At 38.1% G+C, this 21,428-nt stretch overlaps 2 protein-coding genes across 2 annotated transcripts; both read right to left on the reverse strand.

The window, feature by feature from the left end:
- Nucleotides 1-900: 900 nt before the first annotated feature.
- Nucleotides 901-4,851, reverse strand: tmem128 (transmembrane protein 128). Its single transcript, XM_010880796.3, has 5 exons — nucleotides 4,665-4,851; nucleotides 2,973-3,105; nucleotides 2,425-2,586; nucleotides 1,319-1,427; nucleotides 901-1,126 (listed from the first exon to the last, which is right to left on the reverse strand). The coding sequence occupies exons 1-4, from the start codon at nucleotides 4,762-4,764 to the stop codon at nucleotides 1,328-1,330; spliced, it is 495 nt and encodes a 164-aa protein (XP_010879098.1). The 5' UTR covers nucleotides 4,765-4,851; the 3' UTR covers nucleotides 901-1,126; nucleotides 1,319-1,327.
- Nucleotides 4,852-11,746: 6,895 nt separating this feature from the next.
- On the reverse strand, nucleotides 11,747-15,823 carry lyar (Ly1 antibody reactive homolog (mouse)). Its single transcript, NM_001310999.1, is given in 8 exon segments — nucleotides 11,747-12,005; nucleotides 12,189-12,274; nucleotides 12,649-12,729; nucleotides 13,234-13,567; nucleotides 14,771-14,854; nucleotides 14,969-15,076; nucleotides 15,178-15,292; nucleotides 15,516-15,823. Coding segments are annotated over 8 exon segments (1,068 nt in total). The 5' UTR covers nucleotides 15,638-15,823; the 3' UTR covers nucleotides 11,747-11,867.
- Nucleotides 15,824-21,428: the final 5,605 nt, after the last annotated feature.

Raw genomic sequence — 21,428 nt, forward strand, 5'->3', positions numbered from 1 at the left:
GGGGTATTGCAGCAATCCCTCCATTAAGACTTGGATGAACTTGTATTATTAATCCGTCTGATAAATTCATTAAAGCCAGCAGAACCAACAACAAAATGGAGTCACTTAAAAGCAAAGAATGTATGAACTGCACATTATTAGCAAAAAACAAAAGATACTGACAAATGTCCTATGGACATGAGGTATATGCAATTTTTTTAATTGAATAATTTCATCAACTTTGAAATAAAAGTCAAACTTGGATGGCCTCTAAATAATACAAAGAAAACAATTTACCTAATTGTTTACAAATTAATGGTACATGTTTTTCACATACTAAAAATACCTAAAATAAAAAAATAAAATCTACTTAAAAAAATACACCCTATACCGGTGTCATAATTGAAGCTTTTTTGTTATTCTTCACAATTACCTAAGATTCCTGTAACTTTGGTAAAGTAGAAATATCATGGGGACCAAACAATGTTCTGTTGTATACATGGAAGATGGGTGTAGAATACATTCCCCCTTGAAAATGTTGCAATAAGATACTCTTGAGCAAGACACCTTCACTCTATTTCAGCAACGTCCATCCAAATTTCAAATCTCTATAGGCCTAATTTTGGGTTTAATATTGTTGGGATACAAAGATAATAGCACAGGGAAGTTTGAATCCCACCACAAAACGCTGAGACCTATTGTGTTTTTGAAGCCTGCGTAACTAACAGCAATACTACAGCTCATCTTGATAAAGCACGTTAGCTTTGGGTATTATTTCACACCCAATGAGTGTTTGTTCACCTAAATGATCCATCAGTCCTAAAGAACAATGTTACTACAGTACATTAAATAAAGTATGATCATTATATTTATGTCAATGACCGTGGTGGTTAGCCTCTAGGCAACAAAGGAAAACATGGCTGCCAAACATTTGTATTTATTTTACAAAAAGTTAAATATTTTACAAATTGAAAGACCCTGTTAATAGCATAAAACTGATTAAAAAAAATAATAATAATCAAACACAATGCTTTGGTAATTTAACAGAACAATATGCTTGTAAAAAAAAGGTTAATTCCTGAATATTATGTATTTAATAAGATTAGTGAGTCAAAGTGGAGCCATTCACATTGTTGAGCCTTTATTACTGTAAAAAGAAACAACAATAAGTACATATGCATCTACCATTGTTACTTGTGAAATATCATTTTGAAATGGGAGGGAAAGTATTGGATTGAAAAGACACTAACATACAGTTCACAACAGATTATTGCGCAGTTGAACTATACTGCTGATTAATTAAGACCACCTTGATTTTAAAGTGAATTTGGGATCTTACCTTAAAATTTCACCCAAGCATTGATATCGCCATGACAACTCCCATGAACTGGGTGAAGAGGATGACAGGGGTAATGAAGGACCACACAGGCCAAAGTGCTATATTAAAACTGGGGACAAGAAGGGAAAACAAATTGTTGACTGGAGAAGGGTGGTTTTCATGAACTCAAGTTTGATTAACAGAATGTCGAATGACAATAGTCAATATTGAGGATAATCTGAAATGACAGCAGTTGCTGGTAATTGTCGAGTTGGTGCCAGACAGGCACTAATCTAAAATCTAATGCACAACATTCTACAATAGATTTTTGTTATTCAACATCTAATTAAAAGCCTAATTGATACATTTTGACAGACAACGATCCAAACGAAATAATTTATAGCTACAGTGCTTTGTGAACCAACTGGCTTAATTTCTTTGTGTTGACCAGCAGAGAATGCTTGACTGTCACAAAGGAGCTAACAATGTAGATGAGCCAGCCAGTCAAATCCCCGGTTAAACTAAAGGGGACCGGGTAAGGGATAGTGCTAACCAGTATTACAGACAATGAAGCTTTAACTATAGTTTAATCAGTCTCGCCAGATCACAAATAATTTTCCAATACGCAAATTAGGTTCATGGCCAAACCCCTGAACTAGGAGGGGTATTTGACAACATTGACAGGATTGTACCACAGGGTTTGCCAAGACAAACAAACAAGATGACTAATTCAAGGCAGAGGGGATTTGAAGCACAACAAAAAAAAAGCAGAGATTAACGTATTTGTTTACTTTAATCTATTGTTCAGGATATAATTATTTATTTACTAACGTTAATCCCTTTTCTGGGATACTGTGACAACAGATTACATTCTTGAATCGGTTTTATTTGTGAGCCAGACAGCTGTTGCGCTATTAACAGGACATCAAGCTAGAGTAAGGTTATTTGTCCACAAAACCCAGCCAAAAGAGATGGTTAATCTGCATGAACTAACGACATTCATAAAATCTGTGATGCACCTTGCTCTACAAGAGACACAAGACTAAGTCACAGAGACCGAGAGAGACTGCAGGTTAGAGAACCTCCCCATGTCAGTCAAGAGAATGTAAAATATCACTGAGAGGCACCTGATTGATGCCGCTATGAAGGCTGCCGTGGTTACCGGGGCGACGGCCGGATACTCCTGGTCGTAGTGCTTTATGCCCCGGAACCACTCCAGGTACACAATGCAAAATGCGGCCAAAGTCAGGCATATTAACAGCAGGGTCACACCAACATTGAACCACCAGCTGGAAAACAATAGAAGACAAGGGAAATGAGTCCCTACCTGACATCAACTTAGGTTTTTGTGAAACACGGTCATCAAAAAACACATTACAGCAAACACTGAGAATTTAGATGAACCTGAGTGAATAAAAGTGCTTAACCAAATAAGACAATAATAACGCTATATTTGAAACTCCTCCAATTACAGTAACCAGTCTACTCTTTGGTTAACCTGGAATCAAAGAGATGGTTGTTTATCTAGCCGGCAGAAATGTCTTAACAGAATCTGTTCTAGACTACAAAACACTAATATCATACAACCTACTGACAAAACCGGCACTTTCTATCATTTCTATACAACTGGACTGGCTTGTGGACAAACGCTGCATTTTTTCTTCACAAACAACACCTTTTGATATCATTGTTCTCCATGATGACCTGGAAGAAGTCAAAGTAATAAGTCAACCCGGCAGACATCCCAATCCAGAAGACAGAATGGCGGTTGATACGTGGAAGTGGTTTGACATCTTTTTCTTCTTGACCTGCAGGTTGGAGAATAAATTCAGTGATCACTGTAATGCAGCAGGCCTTGGCTATGCTATATCATAACATATTTGAGATGAATGTACTTAACATGGACAACTGACAATGTGGACTTAAGTCCATGGTTTTTATTGACTTAAATGCATGAGGTTTGCTATTTGAAGTCTTAATCTGGCCTACTAAATCGATTTTTATTGAAAAGGCCAGGTGGTCGACCATGTGCAATGATTCAGTTCCACATTTTTACTGTTTTGAGACTTGTTGCAATGACTTAAAGCCCAAGCCTAGGCTACACCATTAATGAGTTAAATGCTGAATTTCATCTGTCTGGCAAGGGATCAGCCAAAACTGGGCCAAAAGCACAGGTCTTTAAAATCAGATTGAATTTCAACAGAATGAGAAAAATTTACACTAGAATAAAAAGCACAAAAGGTGGCCAATCCACACCTCTCAAGGTTCAAGACATGTTAGGACGAAACATAAAGCCTACTGCCCATTATGCTATAAATTTACTTTTTACACTAGAATAAAAGCACAAAAGGTGGCCAATCCACACCTCTCAAGGTTCAAGACATGTTAGGACGAAACATAAAGCCTACTGCCAATTATGCTATAAGTTTACTTCTTGGAAAGCCTATTCATCTGTATAATTTTCAGCTGATTAAAAGTATCAAAGACAGCAGTTGGCTGGTCTGGTGAGTTGGACTAGCTGTGAGGTCCATCCACAGGTACAAACTCAGTGCCCTGGAATAAGAACTAAATTCTCTAGAGAAAAATAGACCCGCAAAGTTGCAGTTATCTTCTTCCAGTTCAAATAACCACTTCAATTGTATTTTTAAAAGTGTATAAATACATTAAATTATTCACAAAATATTCTCAGTAACAAAATAGCCCGGACCACTCCACAGCCAATGTTGAGTTTATCAGTTTTTTTTTCGTATATCAGTTTACGCAACCATCAGGCCGAGTTTTGAGTATAGTGCAGATTATATAGTCTGAAACTATCGTGTTGCTTCGGTACTGACACAGCTTTATCGCAGTCAAAACAATCAAGAATCAGTGGCACGTTGCCCATTTAAACGAAGAAGATAAGACAATTATACTCCTGTAGCCATATCTGCCAACTCAATCTCCTGTATAATATTACAATGTTGGCTAATGAACTGTATATTAGCCGGTACTTAATGTGCATGCTGCAAAGGAAAAACGTCTGCAATACCGTTGGCAATACTGTTACAATCACCTGTTTGTTATAACTGTTTTAACAGATTATTCTAACGTTAACAATCATCTTGTTTTCTTTACAGAAAAGTGAAGACGTGGAACACCCGGTGTTACAAACAAAAATACCTCAGCAACTTGGCAAACCTTAGATATATAAATAGAAATTACAATTTCGGAAAAGTCAATATGATACACAGAAACACTTTTTATTTAGTAGATTTATTTCTTGAAATAATTTCATGACTTAATTATCCAGCAACTCCTGGTGTTAGCCATCTACGCTACTGTACTAGTTGCCAGACCATTTGAGTAACAAACGTCTACTGTAACTTACTCTTCTCGTTGCGGTCACCCGCTGAAACCCCTTGCATAAGAAATTCAGCATCTTTTCTAAATCTATTTCGTAGATTTACGAATTCACTATCATCAAGCATGTTTCATATAACGCTACTTATCTTGTTTTATGCTATCTGTAGCTTCCTGGTCTGCTGGTGACGTGTACTTAAAGCTGCAGTTGTATCGAAATGGGATTAGCAAACATGAGAAAATATTTATTTAAAAATGTTGGGATTTATAAATTAATCATAGGTAATGATTGAAGAAAATAACTAATGAGCTAAGTTCAACCATAGTACTCAATCAGAACCCAAAATCTAACTTTATTAACATTGTTTCTGAGTATTTTATCCCACAAACAGTTTTGGTATATTTTGGTTCGAAAAAGGGATCTGCTTGTCTGATTAACTGCATTGCAATGGATAATTGCAATGCATTATGTATGTCTAAGAATATTATAAAATGCTCCAACACACATTAAATAAAAATGTTAGTCTCTGCACTAAAAGAAAAAATTAATAATTCACTGTGTCATGAATACATGTTTAACCAACGCTGTTCACAACAACAACAAAAATATGCAAATATAGATTAGGGGGCCATTGAATAGAAAAAAAAAGAATATGTGGCAGCAACATAATCTAAAATTAAGTTCTGATGGGCTGGACGGGTTTGGAGTGCTTGAAGTGTTCGTAAAACACATTTTCATAATACACAGGTCAATGACACCATCTGCAAGCACAGAGAAAACATTGACATTTAAAAATGGGTGAACTACCACCTTAAGGATCTTGTCTTTAAAAGCAAATATTCTAGCGCTAATATCTAGTGCAATGGTTTTCAAATCTCTCCTTGGGGGATCTACAAAGTCCACTATATTGCTGTAGCCCTGAATTAGCACACTTGATTCTCTAATTAATCCAATTGATTTGTGAAACCCCTGTTGGATCTGTCTTGCCAGCAATTGAAACATCACCTGCTAAGCGTTGTGATTGCAATGTAATGTGAGATGGTTCAATTTGAAATGAATGAATTACCTGGCATTTTAAATTACTATTCATTATTGTTTTTATGTCAATCACAATTGATCCATTATATGTTGTGTTTTTGATCATCTAAAACAGGACCAGTATTTTGGACTAGACAGGGATTTAAACACTATTCTTCCCACAACAGGGTGGAATAACAATGCTGTCTGCCAGTTGAAGTGTGTGTTGACAAATGGTGCCTCTAGGTTTAGAATATATGACCATAACAACGGAAAAAAAAGGCGAAACATGTCCTGTATCCCGGATACCCAAAGGATAGGAGGGTCAAATGTTGATGGCAACTAAATTATGGTTATTATGCCATGTTATTTTGTAACACTACTTGAGGTAGGCCTCTCAGCATTCTGTCTTCCATGTCAGTCATGAAGCTAATTTGTTATGCAAGGCATTATTTTCTATTTGCTTTGCCTTTCAAAATAAGTTTACATTTGACTCCCGTAGTATAACAGAGCACTATGGGGTAATCCGTCACATATCATCAGCTTATGGGTAAGGAAACGCCTGAGTTGTCTTTAGGTTGTTACACCATTAACACAGCACAGCTTTTTAAACAGGCATATTAGTTTCCAGCTGTCAATGAAAGAAATATGAGATTCAAGTACACATTTGAAATTCACCTGTCTTCTCTCGTCCATGCCAGTGATCAAATGGTTGAGATAGTGTTCCACTCACCTACTAATTAATTTCTATCTCCTACCAGATTGCAGACTTTTATCAAGGGCACTAACATATAAAGTATATAGCCAAAAGTTTGTGGACACCCGACCATTCCAAAACCATGGGCATTAAAATGGAGTTGGCCCTCCCATTTGCAACTATACTGGCCACCAATCTTCAAGGAAAGCTTTCCACAATATTTTGGAGTGTCTCTGAGGGAATTTGTGCACATTCAGTCAAAAGAGCATTTATGAGGTCAGGCACTGATGTTGGACCAAAAGGCCTGGCTCGCAATCGCTATTCCAATTCATCCAAATGGTGTTCAATGGAGTTGAGGTCAGGGCTCTGTGCAAGCCACTCAGTATCCTCCACACCAACCTCGTCTTTGAATTTTTACACGCTACACGCTTCAGCACTCATCGCTGCTCTGTGAGTTAGTGTGGTCTACTGGGCTGTTGTTGCTCCTAGACGCTTCCACTTCACAATTATAGTACTTACAGTTAACCAGGGCAGATCTAGTAAGGCCGAAATTTCACAAACTGACCTGTGGCAAAGGTGGCATCTTATGACAGTACCATGTTTAAAGTCACAGTGTTTTCAGTATGATCCATTGTAGGCTACTGCCAATGTTTGCCTATGGAGATATCATGGCTACGTGCTGGATTTTATGCACCAGTGAGCAATGGGTGTTGCTGAAAGACATTAACTCAATAATTAGTAGGGGTGTCATTAATTGTGTCAGGGCCTAAATTGTGAATTGGATATCACAAAATCTCTGAGGAAACTGGCAACTTTTTTTTTTAAACATAAAAGAACAGCATGAATACCCAGGAGCAAAAGGCATTTCTTTCCCTTTTGTCTATTACAAATTCAGTGATTAAATTCAGAGTAAAAATAACAAATAACTGCAAAAATGTATGTTACACATATTGAACTGAATACAGCACAGTAATACTGAAATACAGTGTTATAGCATTGTAAGCTTATCATTTGTCATTCTTGAATATTCTCCCTTGTTATTCCACAGTTGATCTACTGAAATTCATATAAAACCAGTGTTCCAGTTTAATAATAACAAATTATGCAGTTGAATTCTCAATGCATTTAGACCTGTTATCAACTTGGTCACTTTATGACAATGTTACAATTGACTGGGAATTACAATACCCAAAAGGCACTTTCATGAATTGACTTATGCCAGGGTTGCCCCTCTTCCTGGACAGCAGATCAGTTCCTAGAAAGGGTAAGTCTCCAGGAACAGCGTTGGGCAGCCCTGACTTTTGTGAGGGATATGTGGGGTCTGCTACGGGGAAAAAATATTGTGCTCTAATACAGGCAAGAAAACACAATTTTAATGCTTCCAAACTTGAGTAACAGCTTTCCTAATACCTAAGGTATGCAATATATAATTACATGTAAGCACAGTAATGAATGAGGATCAGTGTTAAACTTGGTGGGATTAGCAGGAGCTTCATAAAGCTGGGGAGATTTCCTCCAGCATCTTCCAGTGACTGTGTGTGTGTGTGTGTGTGTGTGTGTGCGCGCACAGGTACCGGCTGCTCATTCGAGAGGTGGAAATCAGACAGCATTAGGACTTCACCTGAGGCTGACACCAATGCCTTGATTCTATGGGGCTTCTGTGTACCTGGCCAAGTGAACTCTGTTCTGGGCGCCGAGGAATGTGCATTAGCCGTCCCGCGTGAGAGTCAAATTCACCTCAGGTGCGCCCCTCCCCTTCCCCCCTCCATCCACATCAAATCGCAGAAATGAGTCTGCGAAGGAGAACCACTGTCCTCCACCACACCAGCCATTATTACCCATGAAGCACACGAAATGTTGAATTGTTCTTGTTCTTCTATCCAAGCAAAACGGCACAAACAAAACAAAGCTAGTCATAAGCGTTTCAGCCTTCTGAGCTCAGGCCTAAGCCAGGGATGGGCAGTCCCAGACCTCCAGGCTCATAGACAGTTTTTACCCATAAGCCATCAGATACCTGAACTATTGATCCGGGGCTTACTGTCGGCAACAATAAAAGCATTACCCTGTACTCCAGTGGTAGTAAAACATCAGGCCCTCAAAGCCAGTTTTATTCCATGTTTTCATTTCAACCCCCAAATCAGTGTCTTATTTAAACCCTCCAAGTGACTATCCATGCCTCAAAAAGTAGATCCTGGGCCGGCTGGTGGCAGCTAGCCAGTGCGTTCATCAACGGCGCCACACGCCAGGTTCCCATTCCCAATTGGAACAGCTGTGGCATGGACCAGGGGCATCAACTCAACCACCTTTTCTTGGCCCATACAAGTAAATAGTTCATACAAGTCAATAGCAACTTAGCATAACAAATTACTGCTTTGATACACCGCGACCTACGTCGCGAGCAGTGGAGTTTGAGCACACCTCTGCCCTGTGGTTCCGTGGGTTGTCAAAGGCTTTTTAACTCACTACGCGGTCTCAGGTTGAACTTTTACCGCTGCACAAACGAGAGTATTCTGACTAGAGCAATTTGTACGCATTTTGAGTAAAAAAGATGTTGTGCATAAATATGCATGATAAGTATCTGTTTAATACATTACATTATCAAGTGTCCTGCAGTTTGTGCAAATTGCAATCTGATGATACATCAGGTAAAACCTTAAAAATGACGCAGGAAGACAGAAAATAGGATGTTAGCCCATCCCCACCATCCCCTCAAAGACTACACATCACCATGAAATACGATTACAATCCTTCAGAAATCATATTTTTTTGTATTAGTGTGTTTCCAATTTAAACATGTTCTCATAAAAAATTCCCCCCCAAAAAAGTTGTCCCCAGGTTTTCACTCAGTCCTGTTACACTGACACATTCCCCCTTAAGAAAATTCCACAAGTCACATGAGCAAAAGGAAGTAGCATAATTTCCCTGAAGGCCATGGGAAGAACAAACAGTTCTAACACTCTTTTTTTTCTGTATTTTATTATCAAATTGTAAAAGTATGACTGAGAATGTCAATCTCAGTCCTGTTACCTAGATTATTTCTTAGATTAATATTTTTTTTTTAAAGACAGTTTTGGTAAACCACTTGAAGATGCTAAGTGTACTCATGATACTATCATAGGCCATGCGGCTATATTTCATTTATTTGCAAACGTTATGCTAAAAAATTCAGTCCTATTACTTTGAGTCCTGTTACTCATATGAAGGGTAACAGGACTGAATAAAAGTAACAGGAGTGAGAAATTTCAATGAAAGAGCCATTTTAAATGTCTGGTATATTCATTACCGTTCAAACGTTTAGAGTCACTCAGAAATGTCCTTGTTTTCAAAATAACTTGTGTCCATTAAAATAACATCAAATTCATCAGAAATACAGTGTAGACATTGCTAATGCTGTAAATGACTACTGTAGCTGTAAACAGCAGATTTTTAATGGAATATCTACACAGGCGGAAAGAGGCCAATTATCAGCAACCAACAGTCCTGTTCCAATGGCACTTTGTTTGCTAAACCATGTTTATCATCATTTTAAAAGGCTATAGGATCATTAGAAAATCATTTTGCGATTATATTAGCACAGATGAAAACTGTTGTGCTGATTAAAGATGCAATAAAACTGTCCTATAGAGTAGTTGAGTATCTGGAGCATCAATGTCAAAGTCTAAGTATTTTTGTCAGATGCACCGAATAACAACGTTATTCTGAACTGTGAAATTCTTGTGACATGGAACGTGACAGTTGGCATTAAGAAATATGTAAAGCACAAATAATAGGCAAAATATACATACTAGAAACTACCAGCAATACCAGAGATTGTAGAAACAGAAATAAGGACAGTATGAAAAGGAATCTTAAATATTATAAATATAAGTTTAGTAGTGCCTACAAATGGATACAATAAAATGTGTTAATGTGCATTGAAGGTACATAGAAAGTGTCCAGAGCATATGAAGTGTTCATGTGATCAATAAAACAATGTTGCTGGTTGAGAAGCCTCATGAGCTGGGGGAAAGAACTGTTTGCAATTCTGGAAATGCGTGCCCTGATGCTCCGGTAACGTCTACCAAATGGTAGCAGTGTGAACAGACCATAGCCCGGGTGGCTGTAGTCTTGTATGTTCCGTGCCTTCCTAAAGCATTGTGTATGGTAGATGCCCTGCATGGAAGGGAAATGGCAACCGATGATGTGATCAGCAAGTCCGCCTGAGAGGATGCTCTTAATGGTGCACCTGGAGAAGTTGGTGAGAGTTTTTGCAGACATGCCAAACTTCTTTAGTTTACTCAGGAAGTATAGGCGCTTTCGGGATGTTTTTACTGCCTGGACCAGGCGAGGTCATCCTTGATGAACACACCAAGGCACTTGAATTCTGACTCTTTCCACTTCAGCTACATCGATGTGTATCCTTAGTCTTCCACTTGCTGAAGTCCACGATCATTTCCTTAGTCTTGAGGTTGTTGTCCTGGCACCATGCAGCCATGTCACTTACCTCCTCTCTGTATTCAGTCTCATCATTGATGATGAGAGTGATGGATGGTGGTGTCGGCCACAAACTTAAGAATGACGTTGGAGCGGTGTGTGGCCAGACAGGCATATACGTGAACAGTGAATACAGGAGGGGACTGAGTACGCAGCCCTGAGGGGCTCCAATGCTCCAAACAAATGTGTTTCAATTGCCTGAGATTGGCCTTAACACATTCTGAATGGTTAAACGTGTGTGTTATTAGATACAGTGCTGAAAAAAGTTAAAGAAATAAGTTTAATCTTGAAAGGTTACAACATGCAAATGGCACGATTCAGGGGAATGGCCTGTGCCAGTGTGGATTGGTGGATGCATCATGGTTGACCGGAAGGCCCGGGAACGAGTGATGAACTGCCCAGCACTGGTGGCCAGCACCCAACCATCAAAGACCTCCAGTGCAAGCGGTGTCTGCACTGGGTGCGGGGCCCTATGCATAAACCGCTTTATAAGCCTACCAGAGGCCTACGAGTGGCCAATCAAGTGTTTAGAAATCGCGCAAAGTTACTTATCATTGAACGGTGATTCTAATTCACCGATTGTCAGTCTTTTACTGAACATTCATTAGGCATGTCTACGCCAGAGTTTCACAGTCCTGGTGCCCAAAAAACACTTAGCTTTGTTTTTGCTCTTGCACAAACACACTTGATTAAAACAGAATGCTTGATAATATGGCTATTAGTGAAGTGTCTTGTGTGCAAATTCTTTAAATCTTCAAGTGTCTATTCCAATGACTTGAATAGGTTGAAATAATGTCTGCATTCATTCTTATTGATGCACCAAAAGCTTTTTTGATCCATCAATGCATAGGTGACATGGGTCTACCGCATTTTCAAATTGTTAAAGTCCAAGTCGGTCTACAGAGATAGTCATTTTTTTGTTAAAGATTATTTAATTTTAACGTTTACATAAAATCGCAAGCATTACCATGGATGACAGTGGACTGTGATATCAATACAACCTTGACGAAGTATACTGCGCGGGTATGATGAAAGATTTGTGTTTACTTTATAAGCCTAACTTTGTCTTTCAATACTCTAAACTTAGGGTTGCCCTTTAGCTTCTTGTTGAAAAGTGCTAGCAGCTCCTCTTCTGATTTGAAATTTCCCTCGGCACTGAATGAGTAGTAGGCTGACAAAACCTGGAAAGACATGTAATGGTGCCATGAATGTGTAGCGACAGTAAGAATCATGACCATGTCATAGCACTATTGAAACAGACATCAAAAAGCACAATGCTAACCAACTATGTGATACAGAACACCCACGAAGCAAAAAATAATCATTGTACCATGAAATCCATTGGTGGATTCAGATCAACATACCTTCTTTCTGAGTTTTTTCACCGCAATTCCCTCTTCGGGGGACTGTCTTAAGACCGCCTTGATCGTTCCCTTCCAGTTGAATTTACCTGGGAGACAAACAGTCATATTACCTGACCATGGATACATGCAAGACATTTTAATTTATAGGATCAGTTTTTACATGACTAGACAAATAATTAGTCACCGTTTCAATTATTCGTGAAAAGCACATGCATCCAAGTACTCTGTCGCTGAGGGACGAGTCAACACTGTCCCCTGGTGGCTTGATTCAAGAATGTTACAATTTCAATGTGCCACAATTCTCCCCAATTGTAAAGTCGGCATACTTCCAATCAAATTGAACACAGCCCATGATGTGTCAAATACGAAAGAGGAGTGTGCATATACCCACTTTTGGAAAAGTGTGGAAAATTTGGATCAAGCCTAAGAATCTTCTCACTATGAAAGCTTAAATGGGTACCTTTGGAACCGGATTTTCCCTCAGTATCCTCTTCCTCCTCTGCATTTTCTTCATCCTCAGCGCCCTCTGGGCTTTGGTCATCTGGTAAGGAGAAAATATAAACTGAATCAAAGACAGTGGTAGGCCTTACCAATGATTTCAAGTGAAGAGTCAATAGCGTTTGTGGTCTCAGTGTCTACAATGTCTCTATCATGATAATTTCATTGGTAGTTGAAAAAAAGAAAAGGGAAACAGCTTTTGCACTGCCCATCAGAACTGCAAGAACACCAATGTGCTGTGATTTCTTTTTTATTTGCTAGAAGTTAATTCTGTAATGGTAACAATACTGGAACAATACTCTCTGGAACAATACTGGATACCTTATGTCCAAATAAATAACCACACAAGAATACTGCAATTTCCACAAAGTATCAAGAAGCACAGACACGAAGTAGGGGTGCCGCAGTGACGAGTCTAGCAGAAATCTAGCCTAACTAAACTCTTGCATGTCTTTTATTCCTGATGAGAAGGCAACGGTTTCTGTACCAGCAAAATTGACCCTGTCTGTTTTAAGTAATGTACAAACCATCAACATTTATCCCTTACCTTTGGAATGGTCTTTTTTACTTTTCTTGAATTTCTTGGTCGTCACGTCAGCATCGTTGCCATTTTGTTCAGCTTCTTCAGAACTCCTCTTCCTCTTCTTGTCCTTCCGTTTGCCTGGATCAGCATCCACCTCTTCAACATTACCATTCTCTGATGCTCTCTTTTCTTTTTTACCAGCCTTCCTTTGCCTTGCTTCTTTGCGTTCCCGCTTGTTTAATTTCTTCTTCTCCTCCGTTTCCAGTTTTGCCGACGTGCAGTTCTGACTCAATGGCTGACTCCCATTGCCATTGATTTCAACTACGGGTTTTGTTTCACCTGTCTCTTCAGAAGACGTCTGAAATTAAAAACAGCTCATTGAAAACAGTGTCACATGAGAAATTAATCAATAGTCTTAATTAATGTCAGCTAACCTGTAAATAGACCAAAACCCAGTTAAATAGCGTAGTGGTTAGAGAAGCGAACTTGTGAACTAAGGGTCCCGAGTTTGTATCTCCTCACAGGCGAAGCGAAGTACGCCTTATGAATTATTCCGTATAGACAAAAACATAGCTGGCAAAAACCATTAGTATCTACATTATGGTAAGCCTGAAATAAAACAGTTTACGGTTATATTGCAACTGTTTCAAGTGGATTTTCGAAGTACGCATCCGTGCATGTGTTTTGGGTCAGGATAAACAAACATTTGCTGGCTTACATACAGTAGTTACGTTATAGTAAGCCTTAACTGAAACTGTATACGGTTATATTGCGACTGTTTCTGGCATGGAAAAGTTAATCTTCAGTCTTGCTAGCAATTGCTCAATTCTTATGATTATTCCTAGGAAGTAAGTAGATACTAGTAAGCCTATTACTGGCTAATAAGCTGTTAAAACGGCCAGTGGCAAAAGCAATACAGTTCATAAACGCTATTTGTGGTTGAGGTAAACTTAATAAGAAATGTTAGTCAGTTTAACACAATCCTCAATGGAGTCACGCGACTGCTGAAACGTGTAATGCCGTGGCGTTGTGGTTAAAGTGCCTCTCATGTGGATGATCTAAGTTCGAATCGATTGAGAGAAACAACATTTATTAATCATTTCTGGTAGATTCCACAATTCCCTCGTCTTTTCACTTGATGAAAAAGTTAGTTAACGTCGCCTTTATTGATAGTTATTGTATAAATGTACAAATGAAAGATAAATGCATGTTGTTTTGCCATGAAAGAAAAAAATACATTATGCCATGAAATGAATTAGCTTTGGCAGACTCGCTTTCAATTGCAATTCTTATAACTATTCCAGTAAGTTAGTAGATACCGGTAAAGCTTACTGGCTAATACACTGTTAAAACAGCCAGTGGCAAACGCCATACATTGACACTATTTGTGGTGGATGTAAACTTAGTAAGAAACAAGACGCTCCATTGTGTAGTGGTAAACAACACAGCCTTTCATGTGGGCAACGCAGGTTCGAATGTCGAGATGGCAACACTTTCTATTGCGGGCCGGCTGAACTAGGCTCGCCTGGTTTCTTGTTTAAATATACCTTTAGATACTCACATTACTTGTTGCTGCTGAAAAGATCTCCCAAACCTGGTCATACAGTGTGGAATTGTAGATCTTGAGACTGTTCTTCATCCAATTCTGATGGTGTGAGGAGCACAACAAAGCATTATGAGCATGTCTGGCAAGTAACCACATCTGATCAAAATAGCCATATCATATCATATGCTACCAAACAAACAAAAGACAAACAACCTGAAACTTTGCCTTCTTTCGTGGAACATTGTCATATGAACTGACTTGATATAGCACGCCTTTCAGGTTGGCACTGATTCCTGGCTTATTCATGGCTTCTTGGATTCTCTGTGGGAAAATCAATCGCTTAATCATCTATTCTTCACACAGTTAAGATCAACGTGTAGAATAGACACAAATCAATGTGGCCTACATCGTTTTGAACTCACTTGGATCCACTGTTGCTGTTTGACATCCCCTTTCTTGGACTTGGCCTCAAAGCCCTTTCCTCCATATTTCTGATCTTCAGTGATGCATTTGATGTGGTTCTTGTAGTCATTTCCCCTGTTAATTAACATGCTTGATATATCAACTATTGTAAGTACACTCAACTCCACGACTACTGGGCTACACTGGCGTCGGCCGACTGTAGTTGCGACGTTTGTATATGGGAGCTAAGTTTTTGTTTTAAACATTGTGATAAAGGAGTTTCAATCCCATCGCTACGTTAATTAACAACCACAAAAGATCCTACACAACAAGTGAGAGTAAATTACAAAGCACTTACCAGAAGTCTTTTCCGCAATCAATGCATGACAAAATTTCGCACCCACGGCACATGTTTACATGTTTTTCGACTTGGGCTTTCTTCAGCGACTCACCACATGCATTGCACGTGAAAAAAACCATGTTCCCGCACTTGAAAGGTAGGTGATTAGCTAGCTGGCTAATGCTAGCCACCAACAAACAAAATTAAAGAATCTAGCAATGTGGATAACAAGCCACCTGGATAATGTTCTTGCTAAACTATGACAATTAACTTACATTAAACAGTCAAAGAGACGACTAACGTCTATCCCCACACTTCCTGCGTCTTGTGAGCAACATTATAGAAGCACTACCGGGTCACGAAAATAAGACGTATTTCAAAATAATAGTGGCCAACGTATTAGTAGAACAGTGTCAAAAACTGAATTTACCAATTGTTTAAGAAAATATACCTATGTAAAAATGTACAAGAATTTATTAATGTTCATATTTGATAGAATAATAAAAAAATGGCTTTAAAACATGTTCCAAGGTCAAAAAGTAAACCAATGCAAAATAGTGAATATGGAAACATAATGCCTCATAAAAAAAAAACTCCCAGGAGAGTGTATAGTCAGAATATGGTGTCTAATTATGGGGCATTGTGTGGTACATCCAGCAACACTATATTTTCTACCCCCTCTTTAAACCCCAATGCAATACACTGAAATATACTATACATGGAATACACATAGTTCAAAAACTGTTTTGTTTCACAGTAAATGTATTTAAGGAAATAATCAATGGAGTGTGTAAAGTCACAATATGCTGTCAAATCATAGGGCACAAGTGTTACTGGCCTTTACTCTGCCACACAATTGTCCACATTGGAAATGACTGAATATGGAATACATACGGCCTAATAATGCCAAAACTGTTCAATGTGTCATGGTAAATGTGTCTAGGAAATACTCAGGCAAGTGTGCAGAGTCAAGTCATGGTGCACCATGTGTTACATTCAGCAAAGCAATATTTCTGACTCACTGGATTGTGATGAAATCAAGTCACTGCAATTACTGAAAGAAAAACTTGTATTAATATGACAGTTTACATAACAACATTAGGGTAATCAAGGGGTTAATTAATGTGTTACAAGTTTTTCCTTTTAAGGATATTTGTTTTACTGAGGGGGAATCTGATTCTGGTATTGTACGACCTACTCATTAACAGTGATAAATTAATAGTGATAGGTCCTCAGTGTTATTGAATGCAGCTATGAAAGTGTTTAATACAGACAATTTTGAGATGTATTTGAAGTGTGCTGGAAATTAAGTACAAATCACAATAGGGGATCTTGACTTCTTTATCATACGAGCTTGCAAAAGTAATTTAATGCAACAGGCTGACAAACTCGGTAAAAACAGTTTTGTGGTGACAGGTATAGACTAGAGATGTACAGCTTGTTGTTGAATTCTACATATCTCAAGGAAATCATTGATTTAGTGTATGGCATTTGCATAGTCCTGGGGAGTAGAACTATTTGTACATTATACAATTGTTCGCTGTACTTAATTAATTAATTATCTGCGCATCTGGACGATAAGGAAGTTCTGAAGAAAACAAAATGTATTTCATTGAGTGTAGAATTAACAAATCTATTGGCAAATTGTGTACTTTGCATAAAGCTGAGCATTTCCTAAAACACGTTTACCTCGGCACATGGCAAAGTTGAAACCATATTCTTACTCTACACACTCTCTTGAGTATTTCCTACAATACGTTTACTGCAACACATGGAATCCTTTTTGCTCTTTAAGGGGAAAAGTATCCTTTGTGTACTCCAGTTATAGGTGAGGTGAAAAAGATTGTGTTGTTGGATTTATAACACAATCCCTGTTAATTAACAAGAATGATATAATCAAAATCATGTTTTTACATATTAAATATATTCTCTACAATAATTGACTTAAGCTCTAACCATGCCTCAATATGCCCCACTTTATAATAATATAAAGTATTATGTAAAGTATTATTTAAATAGTAATAATTATTTTTTGTCAATTTCCTACATAGTTATTCATTTGAAAATATGTTTCACAATATGAACTACACAAAAAGTTTGATTTCATATAATGTATATAGCGTTTTACCCTGGACGTGTATTTTGAAATCAAAATATGAAAACCGGAAATCATGTGCTTGATGTCGAATCGCTAATGTTGCGTGCATGACGCTAATCAAATGAAATTTAATTCTCAATGCCTATAACAATTTAAAAGTAGTTCCGGGCCGGGTACTTCTTTCAAATTAAAAGTCCCACAATAGGATTAGAAACGTAAAACAATTGTCTAAAGATGTGGCATATAAACAGATAGTCATTGTTAATATTAACATTTCATTTGGATAAAATGTAGGTAGGTTTGTAAATCACATTTCAAACATGTGTTTAAGAGATTTAATACTGTATTATCATTAATCTATGGTGATGGGATTACAAATAATGATTTTTAGTCAACTGCTGCCGGCTGCAATGTCAAACATACCACGTGTCCATAAACCCAGAGTTCAGTCTACTCGTTACAGTTGGGCTTGAGCAAAGACTAGGTCGTAGAATGTTATGCTGTAAATATTGTCATGGCTCACATTAAAGGCAGGATTGCCGAGATCACTTGACCCACTCCGGTTACGTCTTTCACTTTGCCTTTTACCACAGAGACCGAGAGAGGATGTGAAAATGCTTTTCATTTTCAATGGTTCAGCATTCAACACTATTGTTCCATATGCCTGGACACCACCCTTAGCAACTGGATAGTGGACTTTACATCAGGCATACCTCTGTGAGGATTGGCGGCAAGACATCCTCCTCCCTGACTCTAACCACTGTACCCCCCTCAGCACTCTGCGTCACTCCTTTGATAAATAAAAGCATTAGTATCTTAACATTCAACCAGCATGTGATTGTTTGAAAGGTCAAGATGAGACACAATGAGATAAAAAAAAACATGTATGAATGTCACTTTTTTTCCTTCTCTCTAAACCAATGACACCCCCCCTCACATTAAAACATTAAAGTTACATTCTCTACAGCCGTTAGTCTGACATTGTGTTTCCACAAAATACATTATAGTGGAATCAGGACAAAGAAAGCCAGAACAACATGTTCCCAAACTTAAACTCTTACCGAAACTCAGTTAACAATCCAAAGTGAACTAATGACAGTATGTGCACATAATGTTAAATCTCTGTTAAATCTTCTGTCTCAAGGGCCAGACACAACCGAATAACATTGCTTTCCAGAGACCAGTGAGTTAGGCTGCAATACGTTGAATCTCCTTGGCTAAAAGAATACATTAGATTAGATTCAACTTTACTGTCATTGAACAGTAGAAGTACAGTACAACGAAATGCGGTTTGTGTCTAACCAGAAGTGCAAATAGAGTGCAGAGAAATTAAGTTTATGTTATGTATGTACAATATATGTCACATACGGCAATTTTAAATGTGCAGTGGAAAATTCACAAATGTACAGAAAATTTCCAGGTATTAAGTATAACATATGTACAAGTGAGAAATTGTTGTGGCAATTCTAAATGGCATTCTGAATTTGCAATCGAGGCAAATTGAAGGAGTAGGATAGCATGTGCAACTGAAATGCAGGGATAGCAGCAATGAGGTTCCCGAGATAGACACGTGTACTGTATGTAACAATTGAAAATGCAAGTACAGTGACAGTTTTAAATGAGCAATGTGGGCAAGGTTAAGGTGCAAATATGCAAACGACGTGCGATAATTCATGAAAGGGATTGATTGGGATATTTAGCAAGGCATCATATGACGTTATAAGGCAGAGAAACCATAGATCATTTAGCAATTTGATTTGGAGGCTGAGGTAAAACACATCACTATAAACATCTACATATACTATTTTTCTAGATTTGTTCATTTGTCCATTCAATATGAACTATTTTGGAAATGTTAAGTACAAAATTATTTTAGGCATTCCCTATATATATTATGCATCTTGTGCTTTTACTCGTACCTGTAATCATATGCTGTGAACACCATTCAGGAGCCACACGTCTCATGGCTAGTGATAAGACTTTAGGGCCAGTTACTGCAATGTCCCTGGCAAAAAAAAAATATATATATTCTGACAAGGTGCTTTACTCTATTTACTCGTGTAAGTTGCTCTAAAATGTGAAACCCATCCTGTAGAAAGAAGTGAGTTGGTTTTTCAAGTAGTTTTCTTTGTTGCATCTCTGTCACAATGGTGTCTGAGAGAACATGGACAATGTCTTTGTCAGCTCCTTATTTGAGTCATTCATTTCTTTCTACCTACTTTCTTCTTCTGCTACTATGAATTGGGAAGTAAACGGAAATGATGCAGATTGCAGTCTGGACTGTGTCGTTTGAGCAGTTATGAAGTCAAGGTTTCCACAGTTAAGTTTCTGATTCTAGTTGTCTATGTAAAAATGGAAACATCGGGGAAAAACATTATTGCATTGCCCATCTTAACTAAAACACACTTTAAGCCTGTAATCAGGTGGCCCAAAATGTCATTTGGCAGCACTGCATCTATGCCTGTAATAATGGCATGGTGTCAAGGATAAAAAAGACCTCAAACCCCTGACACTGGATCTACTCCTATTGACATTCCCAGGGTATATTAGTCTAAAGTGCATGACATTTTCTTTTGGCTCGGTTCCAGGTTTCCACACAATGTTGTGTTCTGGCTTCATTGTTGTACTTCATTGTCATGATGTCATTTTGCGTATTTTGGTTTTGTTTCTAAAACTTTCTTGTTTACATCCACATCCTGGTTATTTTATTTATAGTTTTCAAAATCAATTACTATAATCCACAAATGATCAAGGGGAGTATACCAAAGAAAGAATAAACAGTAAGACACTTAACACATTTTCAAAAGTGAATCTCAGTCAAAATAACCTTAAAATTAAGTCTTCAAAAAAGTATTTTCATTTAATTGCCTCAACATGTTGGCCCATATATATCTTACGTAAGATTGGATTAGATCATCATAAAATTGTATATGTCACTTGCAACAGTAGTGAAATGCTAACTTATAGACCCTTTCCCAAAAAGATTAATTGGGGGGGTGGGTGGGGGGGGCGGGGTTCTTTCCAGAACTCTTTGGTTGTCTGAATACCATGCTAGTATACTGTTGACAAGGACACTAAGGAACTTAACACTCTTGTCTTGCTGACATTGAGGGAGAGATTGTTGACCAGGCGACACACTGCACAGTCACTGACGTCCTTCCTATTGTCTGTCTCAACGCCATCCCCGATTAAGGTGGATCCGGGGAATAACGTCAACATTTTCATGAAACAAATTCCCCCAAAACAAAAAGAACTGAAGTGGTTTATCATTGTATGATGTAATATTTCAGAGCAAATGTTTCTTTATCTAAGCAACCTAAAGACTATTATGACTTTTATCATAAAATTCTGTAAAATAAAGTCAGAGTTTAGCTTGAATCTCAAATGAGAGTGGGTCAAAACATCCTTCTCAAGGGTGTAATATCTGTCATAGTAATAAGGCCGTTGCCTTTCAGACAAAAGGAGCCCGCACCCCTGGGGAATAAGAACCAGATTTCTACACTATTGTGCTCTTGTTTTTTATTGTTGTGCTTCATTGTTTGTGATGCTAAATCTTCTCGCATCTCACTACTGGCCGCCATCAAAATATCAAATTTCTTCCTAAAACCTTTATTATTTTCCCTTTTGTATGTGCTCAATCTACTCTACCTGTTTTTTTCTCTGGGGCCGTGTCTCGTTCCACCTTCTGGTTCTTTTATTTTCTGTTATTTTAGTGAACAATCTGGGGACTGGAAGAATGGCCCAAACACAGGGAGCCACAGAAACATTTGTTGTAACTATACCTGGTTCCCAAGGATCTAGAAATGTCCATGGCCATCTAGTCATCTAACAAG

This window comes from Esox lucius, chromosome 17 (genome assembly GCF_011004845.1).
Source record: "Esox lucius isolate fEsoLuc1 chromosome 17, fEsoLuc1.pri, whole genome shotgun sequence".
NCBI lineage: Eukaryota > Metazoa > Chordata > Actinopteri > Esociformes > Esocidae > Esox > Esox lucius.

Bases quoted from the DNA above. Each gene is read 5' to 3' on its own strand.
- tmem128 (XM_010880796.3), bottom strand. From the start codon at position 4,764: ATGCTTGATGATAGTGAATTCGTAAATCTACGAAATAGATTTAGAAAA. The intron at 2,587-2,972 runs GTGTTGTTTGTG...ATTGTTTTCCAG, and splicing joins GAGAACAATGATATCAAAAG to CTGGTGGTTCAATGTTGGTG. The intron at 1,428-2,424 runs GTGCCTCTCAGT...TCTTGTCCCCAG, and splicing joins TTCATAGCGGCATCAATCAG to TTTTAATATAGCACTTTGGC.